This window comes from Chanodichthys erythropterus, chromosome 12 (assembly GCF_024489055.1).
Source record: "Chanodichthys erythropterus isolate Z2021 chromosome 12, ASM2448905v1, whole genome shotgun sequence".
Taxonomy (NCBI): Eukaryota; Metazoa; Chordata; class Actinopteri; order Cypriniformes; family Xenocyprididae; genus Chanodichthys; species Chanodichthys erythropterus.
In genome coordinates, this window is record NC_090232.1 from 14,220,770 (window position 1) to 14,245,922 (window position 25,153).

Here is a 25,153-nt window from a genome sequence, read left to right on the forward strand (position 1 = left end):
AGAATCTGCAATGCGCAATATGGCAGAAAGCGTCCCGCCTTCTAAGCAAAAGAGCCAATCGCTGATTGTTAAAGCCATTGCATCACGTAAATAGCTGCCTGGAGGCGTTGCAAATATGGCAGCTCAGTGAACAGACTTTCCTTGAATGGGACTTTGGTGGAAACATACAGATTAAGGGGCGGTAATATTATAATAAGGTCCCCTTCCTATGTCACAAGGGGAGCAAAATCTGAATGGCTCATTTTTTTCACTTGCTTGCAGAGAAAGGCTTACTAAAACAAAGTTACTGGGTTATCCTTTTCCATGTTTTCTGGGTTGGTGAGGACCCGATTATAGCACTTAAACATGAAAAATGTCAGACTTTCATGAAATGTCCCATTTAATGTTAGGTTTGATTAATTGTGATTAATTACAGAACAAAATGTGTGATTAATTTATATTTTTTAATCAATTGGCAACACTTGTTGAATAATATTCATTTAAACTTTGTCTGTTTTTGAGGTGCACGATGCCTCCTGTCATTTAAAGGTCGTTTAGATACTTTTGATTGGTTCTCACCACGTCTGCCAATTACATCAATCCACATTTCTGCTCAAAGCTTTAGGCTACAACCTGTCTAAGAGGTGCCACAATGGCAAGTGATAAAAAAATGTGTTCCAGGACTGGAAATTTAAAAATAATTTCATCAAGAAATCAGAAAAGGTTGCAAATACAATAGTTCAGTGCAAAATATGTTTGCCAACTATTAAAATGCTATCCACTATAGTTCTTGTTATGATTTTAAATCTATATTTAACCTCAGAAGAATCTCAAAGTAAAAAGAGGTGCCAAAGTCAAATTTTGTGGTGGCTGTGCTTTAAAATTAAATTATTATAATCTTAATTCACTGATGAAGGATTTTGTAGTAGTAGTAGTTAATACTACTGTAGTAGTTAAACCCTGCCTGGTTTAAATGTTTGAAAATGATTAACAGTTGAAAACATTCATTAGAAATTTTAAAAAGTAATCAAATGTAATCAGTTACATTACTTTAATAATTGAAATAGTTATGCTACTATTTAATTTTAAATAGGGTAACTTGTAGGGCCCTATTTTAACAATCTAAAAGCGCACGGCGCAAGTGCACTTAGGGCGTGTCCGAATCCACTAGTTTAATGACAGGAAAAATGGTCGGCGCACCTGTGTAATGGATGTGTTTTGGGCATAACGTGCAGTAAACCAATCAGAGTCTCATCTCCTATTCCCTTGAAAAGCCAGTTTGGGCTCGCACAATGGTGGATTCACTATTTACATGGCGGAATTTGCAAGCAGAAAAACTGAATGCTTCTCTAGCAAGGAAATGGATATGCTCATGCACAAGGTTAAAGCGTGCGAGCAGACCCTCTACGGGACAAACCGGATTCCACCAAAGCATTTTTATCTTTATGCACACAATAATAATGTTTACATTGTAATTCTTTTATTTTTAATATTTGGCATGTTTGTGTGCTGCTGCACGTCCCTGTGTGTTTAATAAGCAGAGTGTACGCACTTTGTGCACCCGCCTATAGACGCATATTACTAACGCACTCTATAAATAACAAAACAAATATTGCACCAATACATTTAGACCAGGTTTCAGTTGGACAATAGCGCATTCTATTTCAGTTGCCTCAAAAGCACCTTGTTTTCAGACCAGTACGCCCATGGGCACAAATGCAATTTGCTATTTAAAAAAACGTGGCACAGGACATGAAAATGATAACTGCGTCAGGCTGAAAAACAAAAGCAAAAGCAAAAAACACTTGCATCGCACCTGGTGCCGCATATGATAGGGCCCATAATCTGTAACCCATTACATTTCCAAAGTAACCTTCCCAACACTATTAATGCATTAACTAATGTTAGCAAATTAGACCTTATTGTAAAGTGTTACCATTTGTTTTTTGTTTTGTTTTGTTTTGTTTTGTTTTGTTTTGTTTTGTTTTTTTCACATATTTTGGCCTTTCTAATAAAAAAGAAACTTTTTAATCAGATCAGATTAAATTAAACTTTTTCATATTTATGACTCAAAAATCATGCCAAAGTTGGGTATGCTTAAATGTATTCAAGGAAAGCATTTTACTATGTGCAGCTTTTACATTCTCTGTAGAAAAGGGTATACAAGTTTGTTTGTTTGTTTGTTTGTTTTTAAATACATGAAACCATCATGAATGTGTGTCAGGGGTGGCTAACATTGGTCCTGGAGAGCACACCTGAACAAGCTAATCAAGGTCTGAAGAGTTGCTAGAAAGCTATAGGCAGGTGAGTTTGTATCAGGGTTGGAGCTAAACTCTCACTTGAAGACTTGAAACATGTCTTAAAATAGATTTTACAAAGATTTCTTATCTTTTATCATCTCAACCTTTAATTATCTCAGGCATCCTTATTTATCATTGCCTGGTGCATATATTTTAATTTTGTGATACACAATTGTGAACTGCATTTTTGAGAAGTTTTCATACTGTTTTGATTCAGTTATAAATTACATTTAAAATAAATAAAATGATTTAATTTTGAGTACTTATGAATATCCCATAGTTTACAACATTTGTGCCACATAAAGAAATAACATCTTCAATGAGGATTATGGAATTGTGTCTTATTTCACTGTATGTCTTATTGTGCATCTTGGTAGATCAGAGTACCGTTGCACTGATTTTAAGTCGGAGCACGACTGGCAGCCTCTTTTAACTTCGGATTTCCTGAACTGCATCTACAGCTTGTCTTGCAGATTTACATGCTCCATCTGTACCAAGCATTACAAGCATCCATACTCATGCTCTCCTTTTATACAGATCATCTGGGCACTTCTTCTTTTCTGTATTAAGCAGGTAGAAATATTATAACGTCACTGTTGCAGACAACCGCCCCTGTGTTGATGCCTTGTTTAGCACCTTGGGTGATAAAATATTGTTGACACTTTTCTTTTAAAGTATGAATACAGCAGAGAGCTCTAACACTGAATGCTTTGTATAAATTTACAGCAGTCTTTCAGTGTATTAATATACTTTTATAGATCTGATGATTGTGTTATGTTTACATAACAGTTTGTGACATTAAAATTGAATTTTAAAAATAACCTTGTACAATGCCTTCTTATAACAACACAAATTTTAAATGGATAAAGTCTGATGTGAAGCAGTTTTATGCTACCTAGTTTTAAGTTCTGGGGAAAAAAGAAAGAAATCACAATTATGATATAATGTGCATTTAAGTGTTTTTTCTGAAGGAAACTGGAAACTTTTTTGCTATTATCATTTAAGCACTGATGCAGCCAAATGAAGAGCAAAAGACTTGGATTTGTTGCATAATTGATGTTTATTAAAGAGGTAGTTCACCCAAAAATGAAAATTCTGTTATCATTTAATCACACGCAAGTTGTTCCAAACCTGTATGAATTTCTTTCTTCTGCTGAACACAAATGAAGTCAGTAACCAAACAGTTGATTGGGCCTCATTGACTTATATATACAGGCCATATAACCATATAACCAATATTACGATGGAAGTCAAGAAAGAAATTCATACAGATTTGGAACAACTTGAGGGTGATTAAATAATGACAGAACTTTCATTTTTGATGAACTATCCCTTTAATGTATTTTCTCATTCTTGTGCTGCACTGAGAATTGGAGATGTGTTCATGTAAAGGCCTACATGTCTTAAAGGAACTTTCTGGGTTATTTTCATCTTAAAGGGACTGCTCATCCAAAAATGACAATTCTATCATCATTTACTCATTCTCACATTGTTCCAAACCCGTATGAATTTCTTTCTTGTGCTGAACACAAAAGGAGATGTTAGGCAGAATGACAACCCCAGTCACCACTTACTTTCATTGTATTGAAAACAGACACAATCAAAGTGAATGGTGACTGAGGCTGTCAGTCCTCAACATTATGCCAGAGATCTCCTTTTGGTTTACACGTTAAAAGGAAAGTATGTCATGCCGTTTCGGAACGACATGAGAGTGAGTACAGTAAATGATGACAGTACTTTCATTTTCGGGTGAACTATTTCTTTAATGTCTTCCTTTTCAAGGCTGTTGCCTCATAAACCTACTAAATCAGTTGTATTTTCTAGCACACATCATCAATATTCTTCATTAGCTAACTAAATTGTAGCTAATCAATTTCACAATTACACTTTAATTCTGACCATTAACCATTAGCTTTCGTCTTGAACCTTCAATTGATAAACCCACAATCTGCAAATTCGAGGATCAATAAAAATTCTTGGTTTTCCCCCAGTAATTGTGACATTGCTTGCACCTAGTAAACACGCATACCAATATGAAGGCAGCATTTCTAGCATATTTCAACTAACCTGAGTATAGGCTCCTGGTGAGGTGTTACTGCAAGGAAGTGTTGCTGAGTGTGGCTCTTATACCTCATTTAATCATCATCATCATCACCATTGTTATTGTCACACTGAATCTATCTATCTTAAAAGCATTCTCACTAAGCACAGATTGGTTTTTAAGTGTATAAAAAGACATCACCTGTTACGTTCTGTTTATGTTTACTTATTAGCTTAGCGGATTGTCTACGTAAAATCTGCAGTGCTGAAAAAAAAGCATCATTATCATTTTCAAAAGCCTTCCTATATGGCTGAATGAAGCTTTTTTTATAGACTGGGGAACCAGTAATGCATTTTCTCTCTCATAAACACAAAAATAGATGCACACACATACAAATGTGTAATTACAGTATCTTGCAAATATTCTGGGTTAACCTATATGTTATGTTGTGGGTCAAGTTGTTATAAATACTGGAAATACTTTTTTTTTTCTCTCGATTAGTTTCACTGGGAATTTATTTATTTATTTATTGTTTGTTTGTGTTAGAACTATTAATGTTAAAGGTTTTCTGTTTTATTGAATAATTCACTCAAACTGAAAATTCTTTCATCATATACTCACTCTTCAGATTGTTTAAAATTTCGTACCATAACTTTGTGTGACAAAGAGACTGAAAATCATGATCCACAAAACAGGAAACACATTTACAGTAACACATTGCAGGCAGTGCAAGCCTAGTTTAAAGTTTAAAGGCAGACATATGAAGGTTGTATTTTCTGTTAAATACTATTAATTTTTTAGTACAGAAAACTTTACTTTCCTACTTAGAGGAGCTTGCATTACAAATGTAATTCCTAAGATAATAAACTAAAATAATTGTATTTCATGAGCTGGTTGTGATATGAGCTGAAATAGTTTTTTCAGAGAATTTTGCACATTCAGGGTTTATACGTAAATCACAGCAGTCTCTAACATATGTAAAGTGTTATGATTATACTGTACTTTCAAAAAGTTATTTGCATATTTGAAATGTGTCTTTGCAGTGTGGCTTGGCTATACTTTTAAGTGCATTTACTGTAAATGAGGTACAATTGAAAATTATTGTCTGTGGTAAACGACAGCATGGCACAAAGGCCCTGAAAATATTCTTTTGAAGTTATGCTGTGGGCCATGGCTATGGGTGAACAGTGCCCATCCAAAAGAAAAATAACTATTTTAGCTTACATTAACTTATACATTTATTAATGGTATTTTGAAAGTGTAGAAAGTAAATAATGCGTGTAGTACAGTAAAGAGTACACAGAAGAGGTGCTGTCAGGAACCTGCAACCCTGCATAATAATGTTATAACGTTAAGTTTTGCATACCTATTTTTGTTAAACGAAAACACAACCTGTTAACTGTCAGTGTCCCAGTGATAGGACACTTTGCACACTTTATTTTTTGCCCTTTACCCCATCACATATTCTAGTAATCAATAGGTATCAATCAATAGGTTTAGTAATCATTAGGTATCATTATAAAGCTTTAACACTCAAAATTCATCCTGTACAAATACATCCCGTTTTGAAATTGCTTAACCATAGAAACTGCACTTTAAATCCATTTAACAGCCTCAATTTTTGTGATATCAACTTCAAATTTGGAACGTTGGTTGATATTTGGACATATGGCATTTGTTTAGACCTATAGCTTTGATTTTCTAGTCCAAATTATCTTGTAAAATATATCTAGTTCAGTCATGAAGCTCTAGAGGGTGCATGATAGGTCCTTTACATGCAGTCTACAAGCAATCACATCATTACCACATGGTACAAGCTGATTGGCCTCTGCTGATCCTGCAGCCAATGAGATTGCTTACTCAAAATTTAAAAAGTCTAGTTCATTGTTTGCTGTAAGCTAGTCCTGCAGTGCGCTATCAGAGTTCCTCTGAAACCCTCCACCTCCCCCAGCTCCACCTGCCTAGATCTGCTATGGGATTTATGCATGTCTATTTTTGCAGCAACATCATATCTTACATGCTCACAGCAGCGTGTCTGTGTATAATAATACGCAGTATTGTATAATAATAATGAGCCGGCATTCGGACGTAAACAAGGAAGCTCTGCAATGTGATCACTACGTATGACAATGGTTCAAATTGTTGAATAAAGTTGTTATTTTTATTTTGTTTGCGCACAAAAATTCTCTTCACTTTGTAACATAAGGTTGAACCACTGCAGTCACGTCGACTGTTTTAACCAATTTTTTTTCAACTACCTTTCTGTGTGTCAAAAGGTGCAATGATGTTGCTGCCTATGTGTGGATCAGATACCCTCCGATTTCATCAAAAATATCTTAATTTGTGTTCCAAAGATGAATGAAGGTCTTACGGGTTTGGAATGACATGAGGGTGAGTAATAAATTACATTATTTTCATTTTTGGGTGAACTAACCCTTTAAGCCCGATTTGCACTCCTGAGCAATCAGAGCACACAGGGCTTCTTGCAAACAAATTTTTGTCCAAAACATCCTTTATTGTGTGGTGTCATTACAATTATTTAACTGCTCCCGATCGAGACGGAGCATCCCTGATCTCAAATCAAACATGTTTGATATTTACGACTCTTGATTGGGCTGCGTCTGACTTGATACCCGCAATAGCCAATGAGAGTAAGCAATCGTCACCTACCGGATGTTGTTTGCTTCTTTAGCTGAAACTTGGCAGCCACAAACATGCCACGAAAATGGAGTATTGAAACAGAAGATCACCAATATTTTTTTTTTCTATTTTGTTTTTAACTGTATAGCAGAACACGTGGCAGGGGAGCCAGCTGACAACGTAGATTGTCCCCCATTTGTTTTTCTCTTTAAAGCAGAACTAAGTAACTTTTTTTACCTTCATAAATAGTTTTCTAAGTCCTTACGATGGTTAATGTACGATGAATACAGCACTTGCAAGTTGAGCTGCATCGACCCAACACAATCTCGCCTCACGTTCATGCGAGAGTGACAAAATGCTTTACGGTAATTCAAAAACAATGTATATAGTATGACTTATAAGAATATTTCGAAAAGTACCCACCTCCATTGAGTGTACTGTATTTGCAAATTACCCACCTCCTCTTTCTTGTACTGTATTTGCAAAACTACTGTGCTGGTGAGTGTTGTAGTCATTGTAGTCCAGAGCTGCGCTTGGAGTATTTACGACAGTGTGATTCACTGAAGGAACCTGTAGGGGGAGCTTCGTAAATCTTACTGAGTTCCGCTTTAAGTCATGTTTGGTGAGATCTCGTCTCACTGTAAAATCGTTCCTGCAATCAACAGGTGTGTGGTGTCCCAGTCCAGTCGAGTCATCTAGTATGTGCGTTCAGAGGATTATAATGCTAAAAATCAGTTGAAACTGTCATTATGTCTGTGATCTCCCACAGTTTTAAAATCAGTTAAGATTTGAAAACCGTCCAGTGTGTCCCAGGCCTTAGCAGATCTTGTTCACCAAGACCAAATGCATTAACATTGCCATATTCAATAACAAGCTAAAACTTTTGCAAGAATTGTCATGATTTAAATATATTTTGTGTAAAAAAAGTTTTATTTGCCAGCCTTACAGTAAACTTAAACTTCTATAACTTCTTTACGCTTCCATTGTTTGAAGTACTTCAGTTCTGCAATAATCTGCTGAGTGTCTGTATTAATTTCAGATCAATGTTAAAAAAGGGGGGTGACAGTTAACAGGTTGTACCTGGAAAAAAATTTATTTGAATTTTATTTCTTCTCATACACTTAGTATTCAAGACTTTAGTATTCAAATGACCATCCCAAGTTGTCATCCTAGAAACACCACTGTTTTAAAAAGAATTATTTTAGTTACTGAAATAAGTTGATTGTGATGGGACTGAATTAGTCCTAAAGCTATTCATTACATTTAAGAGCACTACAGGACTCGAACATCTCAAGTTTTATTTCCACTATAACATCATGTAATTGCACTTCTTTGTATTTTCATAAGCCCCCTGCTTGCTTTTGCACTTTGAGAACCCCCAGTCAGTTTTTCTCCTGTTTCTTTATGTTAAAGGTGGTTAGAAAGCATTTTAATTTTTTTCTTTTATTTGGTATTAGGCTTTCAAACAAGAAGTTAGGCTCCTTCATCAGAGATTTTGCTATAATTTCTATCAGTTGTATTGCTTAATATGATCTGTCTTTCTTCTCCCACAGGGTTTCTCAATTCAGTCTGCATTTCCATTGTATAAAAGTGAGTAAATTGTATGTTCTGATGCTTTAATTTTGAAATGTAACTATGGAAACCACTTTAACTAAAAGTAAGAGAGCTAAAATTGTGCTCCTCCCCAGTTGTTTACACATTGGATAAAAGTAAAGAGTAGAATCCCTATAGGTTTTATTTATAGATGATTTTTTTTTTTTTTTTTGACTCAGATGGTGTCTTTTGTGTTTATGTGACATTCCCATTAGAAAAGAGGCATTACATCCATGGTTACCTTGGTAAAATAAGGACTAAGACAGAATCAGCCACATAATGTATGGATACGCTCACTGACAGATTGCATGTTGAAGAGACTGTAAATAAACTAGCAACTGACAGTATAGAGGAAGTAGTGAAAATGCCTCATAAACTATCCTGGTCTCATTGTTATTATTAAGTTATTAATATGTAACATTTACAGGTACAAAACTTACATTTTTGTACCTTTGGATAGATGCTGAAACATACAATATGGATGAATAGACAACATTTAAACTTAAACATTGCCCTTTTACCATTATAGATGCATTTTTAGATCCTGCAACCCTACCAAAAAAAGTAAAATAAAAAAAAAACATTTTATAGAGGATATAAAAAGAATATAATATATAAATGTGTATGAAAATGTGTATGTGTATGATTTCTCATGACAGTGGCAATTTTTGAATTTATAGAACTTATGCAGCAGAGAAACAAGTGTGCAGACATTTTTGTAGATATTGACTGTACATCAGTTATTGTGGTGCATTATGGGATTGAATGTGTGCACTCGATAAAGTTCACTATGGTTTCCGACACGACTACAAACGGCTGTCACTTTGTGTGCTATTTAAGGGTATGGTGGTAATTTCAGACACAGCCATCAATATGTATTTTATGGTTCTATTATCAAGTCACAGCATATGACTATACTTAAGAAAAGGCGTTTTGTGTTCCACGGAAGAAAATAAAAGAAATGATAAATAATGGTTAAACGATTGCACAAATGCTTTTCATTTTAAGGTTTTAAAGTGTAGTTTTATTTAACATTGAGCAATCCACGAGTTTACATCAAAAGTCACAGAACAGAGCGAATGTTATCATTGAGTAAATGAATTTAATGAATGTGACTGAAAACATGTCATTGATATGAAAAAATGAATACGATAGAATCAAGATATTAATGCCATGATTTTAATATGCATTAATAAGGATTTGTACACATTTGTACTGTAAAGTTGTTCATATTTAAATAATTTATGTTTTAGTGCTGTCAACATGTCAATTGTACATTTCAGTATGGAAACTTAAGTAAATGTAATACATGAGCATCAGCAACATATTCTTGATTAATTGGCTTTAAAGGGTTAGTTCACCCAAAAATGAAAATTCTGTCATTTATTACTTACCCTCATGCTGTTCCACACCCGTAAGACCTTCGTTAATCTTCGGAACACAAATTAAGATATTTTAGTTGAAATCCAATGGCTCTGTGAGGCCTGCTATGACATTTCCTCTCTCAAGATCCATAAAGGTACTAAAAACATATTTAAATCGATTCATGTGAGTACAGTGGTTCAATATTAATATTATAAAGCGACGAGAATATTTTTGGTGCACCAAAAAAACAAAATAACGTATTATTTAGTGATGGCCGATTTCAAAACACTGCTTCAGGAAGCTTTGGAGCATTAGGAAGCAGCGTATTGAATCATGATTCGGATCATGTGTCAAACTGCCAAACTGCTCAAAAATCACGTGACTTTGGCGCTCCGAACGGCTGATTCGTCATGCTGATTCATTATGCTCCGATGCTTCCTGAAGCATTGTTTTGAAATTAGCCATCACTATATAAGTCGTTATTTTATTTTTTATTTTTTTGGCGCACCAAAAATATTCTTGCCGCTTTATAATATTAATATTGAACCACTGTACTAACATGAACCAATTTAAATATGTTTTTAGCACCTTTATGGATCTTGAGAGAGGAAATGTCATTGCTGGCTATGGAGGCCTCACAGAGCCATTGGATTTCAACTAAAATATCTTAGTTTGTGTTCTGAAGATGCGTGTGGAAAGACATGAGGGTAAGTAATAAATGACATAATTTTTATTTTTTTGAGTGAACTAACCCTTTAAGAAAACTCATGTGAGGAGGTAGTAAAAAAGTGCAACACTGAGGAATATAATGAAATTCCATGCAAACATTATTTTTACAATGCTGAAAACAAACATATCATCATAAAAACAAAGTACAAAAGCACAGTGAACTAATTGGTGCTCCCAATACATAGGCAATTCCCCCGGCTCATTTTACATGTTTAAAATTCATGTCCTCACTCCACGCATCAGTTAGAAAATGCAAGATTGCACAGTGGTGGGAGTTTGAGTCACGCACCTGAGAGAACGCATTTTTGATGGCCACAGCATTAGTGGAGTAATAATGCAAATTACATATGCTACTAGCAATTTGTAACTCATAACTAAACCCCAGACCACCACCCCACAAAAATCACTACTTGTCAGAAAAGAATATATTTATCTACCGTCCTGCTGTACCTTTCTTCCTTTTAGGGTGATGCTTTTGACTACTTCTTGGATGATGAAGAAATAGATAAAGAATGCACTATATTTTATTTATACCCAGGATAAATATTAGATTACTTATTCTTGTCAGAGAAAAAAAAACAAAAAAACAATATATATATATATATATATATATATATATATATATATATATATATATATATATATATATATATATATATATATATAGCTACCTTCCTGCTGTACCTTTCTTTCTTTTAGGGTGATGCTTTTGACTACTTGGATGATGAAGATAAAGAATGCACTATTTATTTCTTTAAGATACATTCAAAAACATATATTATCGCTGTATATTTTGGAGACATGTTTTGTGCTGTCTTTTCTCACATGCTTTAAATAGAGTAGATGTATGCAGTCTCATAGCCACTGGTGCTATTCGAGTCTGTTCTTTAGATGATAAAGTTTCACCGGTGGTTTGTATGCTAACTAGATTCACGCGTTGACGTGATGGGATAAAGATGGAGGGTGCTCACGGGACACGAACGCTGAATCCACTCCCCCGCCCACTTCGACTGGGCGATTGATTGCAGAAGCGAAATCAAAACGCGCGCGGTGGAACAACAGAGGGCGCGAGACGCAGAGCATAGGCTATATCACGCACGTGTGGTGACGCCGGTGGAATGTTAACCAGCCCCGGTGCAGCAGCATCAGGAGAGCCGTGCCGAGGTCTGATGGCTCGCAACCTCCTCTGCTATGACCAAACGAACTGAGATTGACCAGGGAAACCATCCTGCGTTAATCTCACATCACCCCAACCCACGAATTAAACGTATGCTTGAGATTAAAGACACGGGATGGAGAGTATAGACGGAGAAGGGCTGCTCCTTTTGTTGTGTGACTGTAGTATTACGTTCAGTCAGTGCTGCATTGCGCTCGCGCATCCGCGTGGCTACGGGGCAGCCCGTGCTGGGACCGGAGAGAGTGTGTGCGATACATGCTCATTGTTCACAGGATGAGCGAAAAGCAGTGCCGCATTCAGACAATGAAAACACTTCTTCGTGATTCAGAGGCATAACTACAAAACCAATAAGATAATAACAATAATATAGATAGACTAATAGTAACTTAAGCTATTTAAGTGGTCCATTATGGCAAAAAGAAAAACGTCTAGATCTATCTATCTATCTATCTATCTATCTATCTATCTATCTATCTATCTATCTATCTATCTATCTATCTATCTATCTATCTATCTATCTATCTATCTATCTATCTAATCTTGCACACTGCACTTACAATATAGTGAACAATATTACACTTTGAAGTTTTTATTTCATAGTTGAATCTCCTATTTAAAGAATTATTTGGTGGCCAAATACCTTCACCAATAACCTTAAAACCTTTATATCATCATTGTGTTCAACTTGATCATAGCAGTAATGAAAGAAGGATCAAACCTGAACACACTGACTGTAAACAACCAAATATCCAAAGCATTTCTTCATATGTTCTTGTGAAGGCCATGTGCCTATAGATTAGAAATGCCAGGTCCATTGTAAAAAAGACCCCAGTGACCCCCAGACATTCTGTCTGTTTCCTATAAAACAGCTTCTAACCACAGGCTATAAGATTGTTAAACACAACAGCATGTCTCTCTGGAATTGCACTAGCATACTTGTATACAAAACAGCTTTAAACGGATGGTTGCTTTATTTATTTATTTGTTTGTTTGTTTGTTTGTTTGTTTGTTTGTATTTACACACATACACCTCTTTAAATACTATATTTTAATGCTATAGATTTTTTTGAATTTATTACAACCTTCTTTTACTTTTCTCTATTAATTTTACTGTATTTTCTTCATATTAATTATTCAAATGTAAACTATTTATTTCAATTGGTTTTTGTATAAAAATACATTTCATTGTCAATAAGTACTGCCTTTTGCTGTGTTGATAAACATTTAAAAAATGAAACGGACACATACTAGATGTTTAATTTTAAATGTCCGTTCATATTAAGGACAGTGTTCTGGAAATTATTTTGATTTAATTAGTTTTTCTGTTTTTACACAAGTGCTTAATTGGACTTGCCTAGTTGTATCAGTGTATTTTTCGCTTCTGAGGTATTTTGTTTTGTGGTCGTATATGCAAACACACCCCCTGTATTTGCGCGTTTAGACTGGTTAAAAGGAACGCGCGAGCTCCTTCGAGACACTCTCGGTCTCCCGTTTCATCTGAACGGTCGAGTTACGTAGCGAGGGAAGTGTTGCAGTGAACGGAGGGGGAAGAGAGAGGGAGAGGTTGAGAGAGAGAGGGAGAGACTGCAGCATCATTTGAGGGACGTTCACATGCAGTGCAGTAGAACGTGCAGGTGAGGGGAGGAGGAGAATGCGGGACTTTTTCCTCAAACACTTCACACACATCCACTACGGACTCCGGAGGAATTACTAAAGGCTTTTGTTGCTACTTCTCTATCCTGCTCTCCACCTTTCCATAAGTGGCTAATTTACGTGCTCTGAAAAGTCGAAGTGAAAAGCTTTTCTCTTTGTCAAGTTCACCGTAAAGGAATCTATAAGAGCTTGGCACGCGCGCGTAAGACTGCGGGGAAAGATTTCCAATTTCCCTCTCGCTGTGTTTAAGGTAAGAGAATATATAATATCGGGGAAAGACTTTAAAAAGCACTTTGGCTTATTCCCAGCCAGTGGCGAAAGCTCTGGGATGCGAATGTGAGAGCTGAATTCACAGACAGATCTCTTTTGTGTTCTACTGCATTGCAGTTTAAAACAGTGAAAGCGCGAGAGGAGCCCGCGCTCCGCAGCATCTCAATGAGCCGGACAAAGTCATTTAAACTGCTCAAATTTGACTCTCGTCTACTCCTAAAAGGCACAAAGGACCATTCTTGTCCGTAAAAGAGCTGTAAAGACTTATCGCCAATGCCGAGCTCTTCACAAAGTGGATGTTTTATTTTACCGTGTTGAAAACGTGACTGGGGAACTAAAAGACTGACGGAGAAAATAAGATTTTGCCAAAGGAAGCGTTTATAGAAATTATACGGTGGCGAGTCTGTCTTGGACCGGAGGAAGCTGCAGATAGAGAGTGAAAGAGAGAGAGAAAGAGAGAGAGAGAGTCATGGGGAGCAGGAGCGTTGGCGCAGTGCACTCCGCGCGCTGCTACCTCGTGCTTATCCTGCAGCTGCTGACTCAGCTCCCGCGCGCCAATTCAGTACTGCGCTACCGCGTGGCGGAAGAGGGGCCGGCCGATGTGCACATTGGGAACGTGGCTTCAGACCTGGGGCTGTCCACCTCTGGGATTGGGACTGGTGATGTCACTTTTGCTTTGGAATCTGGCTCTGAATACTTCAAAATTGACAACGTCACCGGAGAGCTTACTACAGGCAGCAGGAGGATTGACAGAGAGAAGCTGCCGCAGTGTCAGATGATATTTGACGAGAATGAGTGCTTTTTGAACTTTGAAGTCTCAGTCATAGGTCCCCTGCAGAGTTGGGTGGATCTGTTTGATGGCCGTATTGTAGTCACAGACATCAATGACAACACCCCCTCTTTCCCTTCACCAGTACTAACTCTATCTGTTGAGGAGAATCGCCCAATCGGCACTCTCTATCTCCTTCCCACAGCCACAGACCGCGATTTTGGTCGCAACGGCATTGATCGCTATGAGCTTATCCAGGACAGTAGAGATGGGGGGTCATCTTTGCGGCGACCTGCGAATGGCCCAACAAACGGGAATGGCGGTGACCGTAGGAGAGGGTCAGAAACAGGGTCGGGACCTGCCAGCAGGAGCAGCGTGTTTGAGCTGCAAGTTGCCGACACACCTGAAGGACAGAAACAACCTCAGCTGATCGTGAAAGGGCCTCTGGACCGAGAAGCGCGGGATTCTTATGAACTCGTGCTACGCGTTCGGGATGGCGGCAACCCATCCCGCTCCTCACAAGCTCTGTTACGCGTGTCCATCACAGACGTCAACGACAACAGTCCACGCTTTGAGAGAGCAGTGTATGAAGCAGAAATGGCAGAAAACGCCCCACCTGGCACACCTGTCTTGCAGGTGCGTGCCACAGACCGTGACGTCGGCGTGAACGGGCAGGTTGAGTATGTGTTTGGAGCAGCGACGGAATCAGTGCGGCGCCTCCTGAGGTTGGATGAGGCATCAGGTTGGCTGAGTGTTCTGCATCGTATAGACCGTGAGGAAGTTGCCCAACTACGTTTCACCATCACAGCCCGTGACCGTGGCCAACCACCCCGCACTGACCGCACTACAGTCGTTCTCAATGTAAGGGATGAAAATGACAACGTACCCATAGTGGAAATTCGAAAAATTGGACGAATCCTCGTTCGGGATGGCGCTGCAATGGTTCCAGAGAATGTGTTGGTGGACACACCAGTAGCGTTAGTGCAGGTGTCAGACCGCGACCAGGGAGAGAATGGTGCGGTTACCTGCACTGTGGTTGGGGATGTTCCATTCACATTGAAACCAGCAGGTGAGACAGCTCTAGCACCACCACCAGCCACGGATGATGCCTTTGAACGAAACAAAAAGAAATATTTTCTCCACACCTCAGCACTTTTGGATTATGAAGCTACTCGTGAGTATAGTGTCACTATCGTGGCGGTGGACTCCGGTAGCCCCAGCCTCTCAAGTAATAGTTCCCTTCTGGTGCGAGTGGTTGACATAAACGACCACGCTCCCACTTTTGCCCAAAGCTTAGTGGAAGTACATTTTGCGGAGAATAATGCCCCAGGAGAAAGAGTGGTCACTGTAGTGGCGGCCGATGCAGACAGTGGCAAGAATGCAGAAATTGCATACTCACTGGACCCATCTGTTAATGGAGCTTTTTACATTGATGCCGATAATGGTGATATTCGTGCCACTGGGACACTAGATAGAGAGCAGAGGGAACGCTATGAATTTCGTGTGATTGCTCGGGATAAGGGCACCCCGTCTCTGCAGGGCTCTGCTACCGTCGTCGTCCAGGTCACGGACAGAAACGACAATGCCCCCAAATTTGTCCAGGAAGTCTTCACATTCTATGTCAAAGAGAACCTGCTCACCAATAGCCCCGTCGGCATGGTGACTGTTACCGATGCAGATGAAGGCGAGAATGCAGAGTTGAGTCTTTTTGTTGAGCACGATGAAGAGGAGGGTGGAGAGGAGAGCAAAGAGGGAAAGCAAGAACTTTTCTCCATTGAAAATAACACTGGAACCATTTTCTCCTCTGCATCCTTTGACCGCGAACGACGTAACGCATATTCATTCCGCGTGCGTGCTGTTGATGGCGGAGAACCGCCACGGTCTGCCACCGCCACCGTCTCCCTGTTTGTCACTGATGAAAATGACAACGCGCCATCCATCACATCACCCGCTAATGAATCATATACCCTACTGCCACCCGCTAGCGGGGCACGCACTGTAGTCCGCACAGTCACAGCCTCTGATGGTGATACAGGGTCTAATGCCGATCTCCGCTATGCTCTGGTAGGCGGAAACCCTTTTCGTCTGTTTGAGATTGGCTCTAGTAGTGGGGTCATAACCTTGGCAGAGCCCCTGGAGAGAAGACACAGGGGTCTGCACCGCTTGGTGGTCCGGGTCAATGACAGTGGCGTGCCTTCCCTTTGTGCCACAGCACTGGTGCATGTCTTCATCAATGAGAGCTTGGCCAATGCTACGCTGGTGGATGCACAGGTGAGACACATCAGTGCAGCATGCTGTTCGAAAAAACACAAACAGAGTGTAATTCAATATAGAGAAACAATAACAGTACAGTGTTAACTGTACTGTCAACTGTGAGAACAACGAGCCAGTGTAGAACAGAGCCAAATAAGTACAATTAAAGTACTTAAAAAGATTGAAATTGAAAGGAGTCATTTTATTACACATGAAAGTATGGAGCAAGTGAACTGCAGTCAGAAACTTACTGATAACTTTGCACAACTAGGAAATCCTAGCACAAAATAGCACTTAAAAAAAAAAAAAAAAAAAAAAAAATTGCTCTTTATAAATATTCATGCATCAAATTGCTGTTGACCCACATTGGATATTGGATAGAAGGAAACACACACAAATACAAAGATGAAAGATTCACAAACACACTCGCATGCACACACACAGTCACACTTGCCTGCGCAGAATAACTATGATTGAATATCCAAGCCTTGACATGATAATTGAGAAGTCTGGGCCTTGCAGTGGGCATGAATGTGTATGCGTGCATGTGGTTCAGCAGACATAGCTGTAAAATGAGGATGCTTATCAAAGGGCACACACACCATTTATGACTTTCCATTTTTGCTCTCTCTCTTTCTCTCTCCTTCTGTATGTCTGTCTCTCTTTCATTCAGGTGGCCCGCAGCCTTGCAATCCCCCTCTATATGGATATTGCAGGTGACCCAGACAGCGAGAGAGCTCTGGGTAAACAACGCCTGAGTGTTGCCATCGGTGTCCTGGCTGGTGCTGCCGCCGTTATTCTGGTGATCCTTTTGGTTGTGACAGCACGACAGTGTGGGGTGCAGGGTAAAAACGGCTATGAGGCTGGCAAGAAAGAGCCAGAAGAGGACTTTTTCAGTCCACAGCCTCCCCCTCTACAAGCCCAGGCCTCCCAAAATGAACGTGGGCGCAAACCACGCAGAGACAAGCGTAATAACGGTACTGCCAAATCTGAGCGTTCTTTATACAGTGGAATTATGACGGTGAATGGCTGCAGACGTGGGGGAGGTGATGAAGAAGAGGAGGATGAAGAGACAAGCAGTGCTAGTGAGAGGATTGCTGCGCGTTATTGTGCAGCTGCTAATGGAGACCCCAGTAGCCCAAGATTAGGCCCGCGACGTCACCAATCAAGCCCAGATCTGGCCCGCCACTACAAGTCCAGCTCACCTTTGCCTGCAGTTCATCTTCAACCCAACTCACCACCCGTGGAAGGCAAGAAGCACCAAGCTGTGCAGGAACTGCCCCCCACCAACACCTTCACTGGCAACGGCACCAGTAATGCAGACGCCATGTCACTCAGCTCAGACCAGTGCTCCGATTATGGCTGCCAAACTGTCAAATACAGCAAACAGGTAAGAACATAAATATCTATGACTCAGTTTCATCACTGCACTTTTCAACAAGTACATGCAGGCCATGTTCACCAAGTGTCTTAGAATAATTCTGGATCAGTTTGGCTTGCAAGGAGTAACATTTACCCAAAATGTTAAAAGGCTTGTCAGGACAAAAGCCTCAAGCTTGAACTAGATTTGGAGTCCAAAACTAACCTAAATTCAGTGAGTCCTGTGGGATACATCCATATTAATATAGAAAACGCTGACAGCCATTGGACTCCTTGCAAATTTTCTTTGAGTAAATTGAAATGTGATTTTCCAAGAAATAATCTGGTATATATATAGAAGCCATTTTCCACCTCAGTAAAAAATATAATTGTGAGATAATGTTTGAAATCAGATATAAAATCAAGCTGTGAGATACACGGGTAGTCACATTGTGAGACAAAAATGGCAACTGTGAGACGTAAAGTTGCAATTTTGAGATGTAAAGTTGCAACTGTGAGAAAAAGAGCCACTTTGTAATATATAAAGTTGTATCTGTTACATATAACGCCATTTGGCGAGATATGAAGTCATAATTGTGAGGTCTAAAGTCACGAGATTGTGTCGGAGATTGAAATGATGAGAAATAAAATGTCATAATTTTGAGATGTAATGTCACAATTACATTTTACCAGCAGAAACAGGCTTCCCTGGTTGGATAACACATTATTTTATGTACTGTATCTAGTCAATGGCCTGGGGTTCATTTGTATTTCTGAGGCAAATTCAAGCTGATCTGCTTTTAGCGAAATCATATCCCATCAAACACTAAAGAAAACCAAACTACTTGTAGACAAGCACAAATGTCACAACTTCTGCAATCAGCCTGTACTGTTGTTGTGTTACTGCGTGTGGAGTGGTTAAGGTTAGATGGTGCTAACTGCCTGCTCTCCTTTCTAGGAGTAGCTACTGAAAATAGACTGTCGAAGAGAGGAGAACTGTAACCCATTTTCTCTCACACCACCATAGATCTCTTTCCTCTTGCTCAGTCTCTCTCTATCTCTCCTTCTGTCTTGCTTTCTATCATTCTCTCCATCATACTCTCCTTATTTTTCTATCTTTGACATTCTTTCCACTCCTTTACATGTTGTTTCATTTTTCTGACACATTTGGAAGTGTTAAATATAGAGTGGATATACAGTATGTCTGCCCGCTTTGAGCGGAAACTGGCCAGTGTGTTTGACAGGATGAGCATGAAACGCTTCAGAGGGAAACCACACAGGCTTGTAGAGTTGTCTTTTTTTACTTAATCTGTCATCTTTACAGTTTTATCCAGGTCATATATTTAATGCAGCATATCCAAACTGCTAGCTTAGCACTTAACAGAAGCATTAAAAAAAGATTACCTGTGCACCCTTTGACAGGTGCTTTGGACTAAGCCCGAACCAAAGGGTGGCCTCGTACTATTGAGAGACATGGTTAAATTGAACACTGGGATCGCATTACATTTTCTGACAGGTGTTGGGAGCTTAAACCAAATCCGCGGAGGTCTAAACGCAAGATATTGAGTCCTAAATGACATGTCATTTTTGGTCTTTTTAGCATGACTGACAGTCGGATTGTAAGTCTCTTTACCCAGAGCCTAAAAAACAGCTGATGCAGTCGTTAGGGAGATGTGCGCCTCGCAAGACCTAATCAATCTATCCATGCTGGTGTGATCCTGACCGCAGTGGGTGGGTTAATCCAATACCGAGTCAATCCTCTTAATCTGCTGACATTTTTTTCCTCTGAAAATGCTTAATAGAGAATTTGCTTGCGTATTTATGTGCTTCTGTGCGTGCATTCATACTCAGCCAAGAGTTTGGTACGTGTGAGAGAGCGTTAATGCTTACTGGCGAGTTTGTTGGACTCTTTCTGACGGTTCAATCAATTATTGATCACACTGTAATTAACTCCTCTACCGTGGAGCTTTGTGACCTAGCCTAACTCAAGCTCAGTGCAGACGGTGAGTGTATGTGTGCACTTGGCTGTTGCTTCCATGATGGGACGGTATAGCGTGATAGGAAGCCAATACCCTACCGCTGTCTGAATTTGCAAATAAGCCCGTGTGCGGATGCATGCATAAACGGCACTCTCGGAATTGAACGCCGATGAAAATGGAAATCTTGTTGACCTATATCTGTCTCACTCTCTCTATCGCACGTCTCTCCCATCTTCTATAAATGCACAACTCAGCACTATTTTCCTAAGTGAAACTCCGAACTCCCTCTTTGCTGCAGCGCACTTTTTCTATAGCCCCTCCCCTTTCCACCTACTCACGCCAACACCTATCGACCGGCTGCATTCTGTCCCCATGGCAGCCCACATTTAAATAGACAGAGTGGCAATCAATATACTAGGCTTGTTAATGTTGCTAGCGTTGACGCACACCTGAAGACGTGCCGCTCGGGTGTGCAGGGTTAACGGTCAGACAGGTGGGCGGTAGGTGAGGTTGTGTAACTCAACACACACACTTGGGATCAGGCAACAGGTCAGATGGATAGCCGATATACTTGACACTCACACTTGCATGCTCACGAGGGGCCATGCATATGCTAGTGAGGGCCAACTCCAGAGATAGATATTATAAATTAATGGAGGAGACTAGTGATGGAGGGTCCAGGAGACAGTGGGAGACACATGGAGAGAGAGAAAAAGATAGAGAGAGAGAGAAATGAGGGGAGATTGCTAATGCTCACCTCACTTTTGCAGGACTGTATTGATTTTCATTGGGAAACCATTATGAAAGCTTTTACATGGACGTGCACTGCAATGGTTATAAAGGATTGAGAATAATGGTGGAAGTGTGTGTGTGTGTGTGTGTGTGATTGACCTAGCAATGTTATTGGGAGGAAATTGATGGAAAATGTCTAGAAGTTTTCTAAATCTGAAGAGGGAAAAAAATAATTTTGGGGACTTCCTTAAAAGGAAAAATGGTTCATTAAGTCGCTAAATTATGTTTTTATTCACCTCTAAAAATGGCAAGTGATTAGAATTAATAATGTTAGTTCAGACCAATATAAGGCAATTAGAAGTCCTAATTTGATACACACGAAAAATTTCAATTCTCTCTATTTCTGCTTCTGTTTTGTTATTGCCTTTCTGATCACATTTTATGTCATCCGCTCAATTAAAAGTATTTTAGTGCAAATGCAAGTACACTTGCAGTAAATAACATCAGTACTGTGTACTTCCCGTAAAATTGTTCTGGACATCTGTGAAACGCGAGGCTATAAAAATGACAGAGGATGCTTTTTACTGGCCAAGTGTAACGTACTGAAAAATGAGAGGTTAATAATTTATAGATGACACATTAGGTTAGTAACACTGATGACCATGACCAGATGGGATGTGTTCTCATGTGACTGCCACATATCTTTCCAACAACAGCCATTAGTGCAAGGTTAACTCATTGTTTATCCAGATATTCCTTCAGTGTAACTGAATGGTAATTGAGAATAGTGGAGATGTGAAAATAGTGTATGTATACCTGATGTGTAATTCTTTGTAACGTTTCCAAGGGTCCAAATATGGAGACGCTTTCTGATTTATTGAAAAGTTAGTCATGCAGAGACCTTAAAGTCAGCGTGAATTGCTAGTCTCAACCCATTTTATTTCCATAATGTGACATATTTCCAATTGAAACAAGATTTTCAGCTAGACATAATGTAGATGGGAATCAATTGGGTCTTGAAAAGTGGCCTTTTTTTTTTTTTTTTTTTTAACCAGACTGAATTCAAATTTGCTAATGCATAAATAGCAGTTTGACTATTAATTAACATTAACCAATAGCCTGCTTAGTGATGTCAGCATAAAATGAAAATGAATTTCTTCTTTTGAATAACATGCAATGAAGAATCAATCAATATAAGCAACCACAAATCTGCATTCAGAAAATAAATGGGGTCAATTGAGACATATGTTGACTTTTAGCCATTTTTTAATACTAAATTACCCTCAGCTTACCTCCCACATGCATCTTTTCAGACCTAAATAGGAAAAAGGAAAAGTAAATTTCATTCAAGTAGGTCATATGGAAATAAATGCTAGCAAAACATAGTTTTATTAAAACATCTTCCCTCAGTGTCCGGCACAAAGGCTTTGTTCGCCACATCGTATAAATCTAAAATGAGTCAGAGAGTCAAGGCTGTCAGAGCTTTGTAATGCACAGACCTGTTTGCCCGACTGTTTCAACCTCAAAATGAGACACGACAGGAATTCAGGGTATTCCTTGCCCATATCCTTCCAGACAAGCAGCAACAGAACCAAGAAAACACACACATATTAAGCTGAGATGCAAAGGTACGCATGGAGATGAAAAGTTCCCATCCTCTTACATCAGTTTCTAGAGCAAGATGTAGGCCATGACTCTTTGCTGTTTCTTCTTCTCTGTCCAAACTGGGAACAGCATTTAGTTTGTGCTTTAGTTAGTTTTTGCCTTTGACATATTCATTCACACATTCATACTAGCACATAATTTAGTTTACAGTCATTTATGCAGTCACTTCATTGTCTGTGCAAAATTAAGTTGTAATATTACGTTAACGTTGTGGATTTAGCTGACTAATCTCATATACTGTACATATAGGATGCATCTGAGTGAACATATTAATCTGTCTGCAAAGTGGTTCAGTTTACCGGTATTCAGTTCTTCCAGCTCAAGTGGGTCAATCCCCAATGTACTATGATTGGATTATTTAAATCAATTCATTCTATATTTACCTTCGTACAAAAACATTGCTAGTGCATTGTTATTATCTTGCAGTGTTTTTTAATTATGGTGTTTTCACCTCACCCTCATTGATAAAAAAAAAAAAAAAAAAAAAAAAAAACCTTTGTCAACAAACATTTTTGTCAGTAATTTTGTTGACTAGATGAATACTGAATGGGAATCCTTTGTAAAGAGATGCTAATGGAATGCTGGGATCAGAATTATTCTTCATCATCTTTCAATGATGCACCATACTCTAGATCTGCAGCCAAAATGACATCTGGCCAAATGTTTGATGGGTATTATTAGAGATATTCCTGTGCTGGCTGCACTTAAAAGGCATCAATTCCACACAAAATCACACACACACAAACTTAAACAATTAAACACACACACCCAGAGCAGACAACCCCACACAATAACACACCTCTTTGTTAGCTCAATGTATTGTGTCTTCAGCACACTGCTGGCATTGAGTGGGAAAGCTCAAGCATTTAGAGTCCCAGTGTCATTTCCTATTCAGCTCTTACTGAGTTGCATTCATATTTGAGCCGGCATTAACTGGGCTCTCCAATTCCCTGGTTCCCCGTACTGAAGGTTGTTGTGGGGTGATCCTTTTGTTGTGGTCTGACTGTAGCTCTGTGGTTCTACAGTTACAGTTCAGGGTTACCCCAGTGTCATGAACCAGCCTGAGTATTCATCTTTTATTCAAACACCCCAGGCTGCTTCTGTCACTGCCTGTCAGAGAAGGAGAAATGCATAGTTAAACCCCTGAGTAATGAAAGAAAAAAGAGTTAAGTTAATAAATATATAATAGATAATAAATAAATACTAGAATAAGAGAGTGAGAGAGAGAGAGAGAGAGAGAGAGAGAGAGAGAGAGAGAGAGAGAGAGAGAGAGAGAAGCTATTTTAAGTAGTATTACTGTAAGATAATACCATACAATAAATATATATTAGACCTGCAATATCCTGGATAAATTGAGAATCACCTTCTCTTTTTTCTTTCTTTTTTCTTTTTTGCTTACAATAGAGATCATGATTCTCTCAAGATTCTGAAGAAAATTTCAGGGATTTTGCAAAACTTGAACATTAGGTTACTAAATAAACATAACATGTAGGTTCTGACAAAATGTTTTTTACTCTGACTATTTTTAAAAAATGCAATAAAAAGTATGAAGCATGTAAATCAAAATATGTCAATATGAAATGAATGGAAATATATAAATTCAATTAACAGTTTACATAAAGTATTTAGCTTACATGACTGAAACATTACAAATGTCTCGGTTTCATTTAAAAGTTTTTACCTATTTATTAATTTGATCAAATTCACTTTTAAAAGAATCGGTTGAATTATTAAAAATTCACTCATAAAGGCAATAATTTTTCATTGCGGAATGAATTTGGAGCTTTGAATGAATCAGTTAAATGAATGATTCAATGACTCACTGCGTCCCAGTTCGCCTGCTTATACTATGCCCTAAAAGTATGTGTAGCAGAATACTTTTGAGTGTGTAGCAGAAGAGCAGGCAAGCTTTTGAACACTACTTCATCATAATTGTGTCTTTAACAGACTGCTCTGTCGCTTAGTTACGTGCACACTGTCACAGTTTAAACTGCCCTGTCAATCATCTTGTAACAGTTAACATCCTCCACATTACATTTAATTCAATTTCCTACCGTATTGGAGAGAAATGTAGTAGCACATTGGTCTGTCAGTCATGAGTCATTCATGAGGAGAACTCTCCTCATGTGTTTGCATAATTATGCATTTAATGTCTAAGTTAAATGAAAATGACTAAAGGTAATGATTAAAAAAGGCATGTCCTGAGCCTATTTCAACCTATTTCAAGGATCAATATCGTGGCTGATTAAGCATTTTGCTTATTGTACAATTCTCAATCATTGTAACATGTTGACATCTACCAATGTCTTTGTACAGTGTATATAAAATACAAGTATCGGATTGGGACTCTGTATCGGAAAATACTCAATATTCAATGACTCGGATCGGATCCGGGGCACAAAAAAACTTGATCGGGACATCCCTAGACTAAACATATCTTTAAAAAAGTTCACAATGTTGTTGCAGATGAAATATAATGTTGATAACATTTTTTTTTGTGTGTGTGTGTGTGTGTTATGTACTGATTGTTAATCAATCAAACCCCTTCTCTACTTAGCCATCGGTCTCACATATCCACCATGTTTGTAGTTTTTATTCCTGAATTAATTGCTGTATTTGAAAGAATTGGTTGAATGAATGATTCAATGA

General features: G+C 38.6%; 1 protein-coding gene across 1 annotated transcript in view; it reads left to right on the top strand.

Annotated features, from left to right (window-relative positions):
• Window positions 1–14,216: 14,216 nt before the first annotated feature.
• Window positions 14,217–25,153, top strand: part of pcdh7a (protocadherin 7a) — a 36,756-nt gene continuing 25,819 nt past the window's right edge. The window contains exons 1-2 of the mRNA XM_067404063.1: window positions 14,217–16,787; window positions 17,443–18,159. Of these exons, the coding sequence (XP_067260164.1) occupies window positions 14,217–16,787; window positions 17,443–18,159 (3,288 nt within the window). The remainder of the gene's footprint in view (window positions 16,788–17,442; window positions 18,160–25,153) is intronic.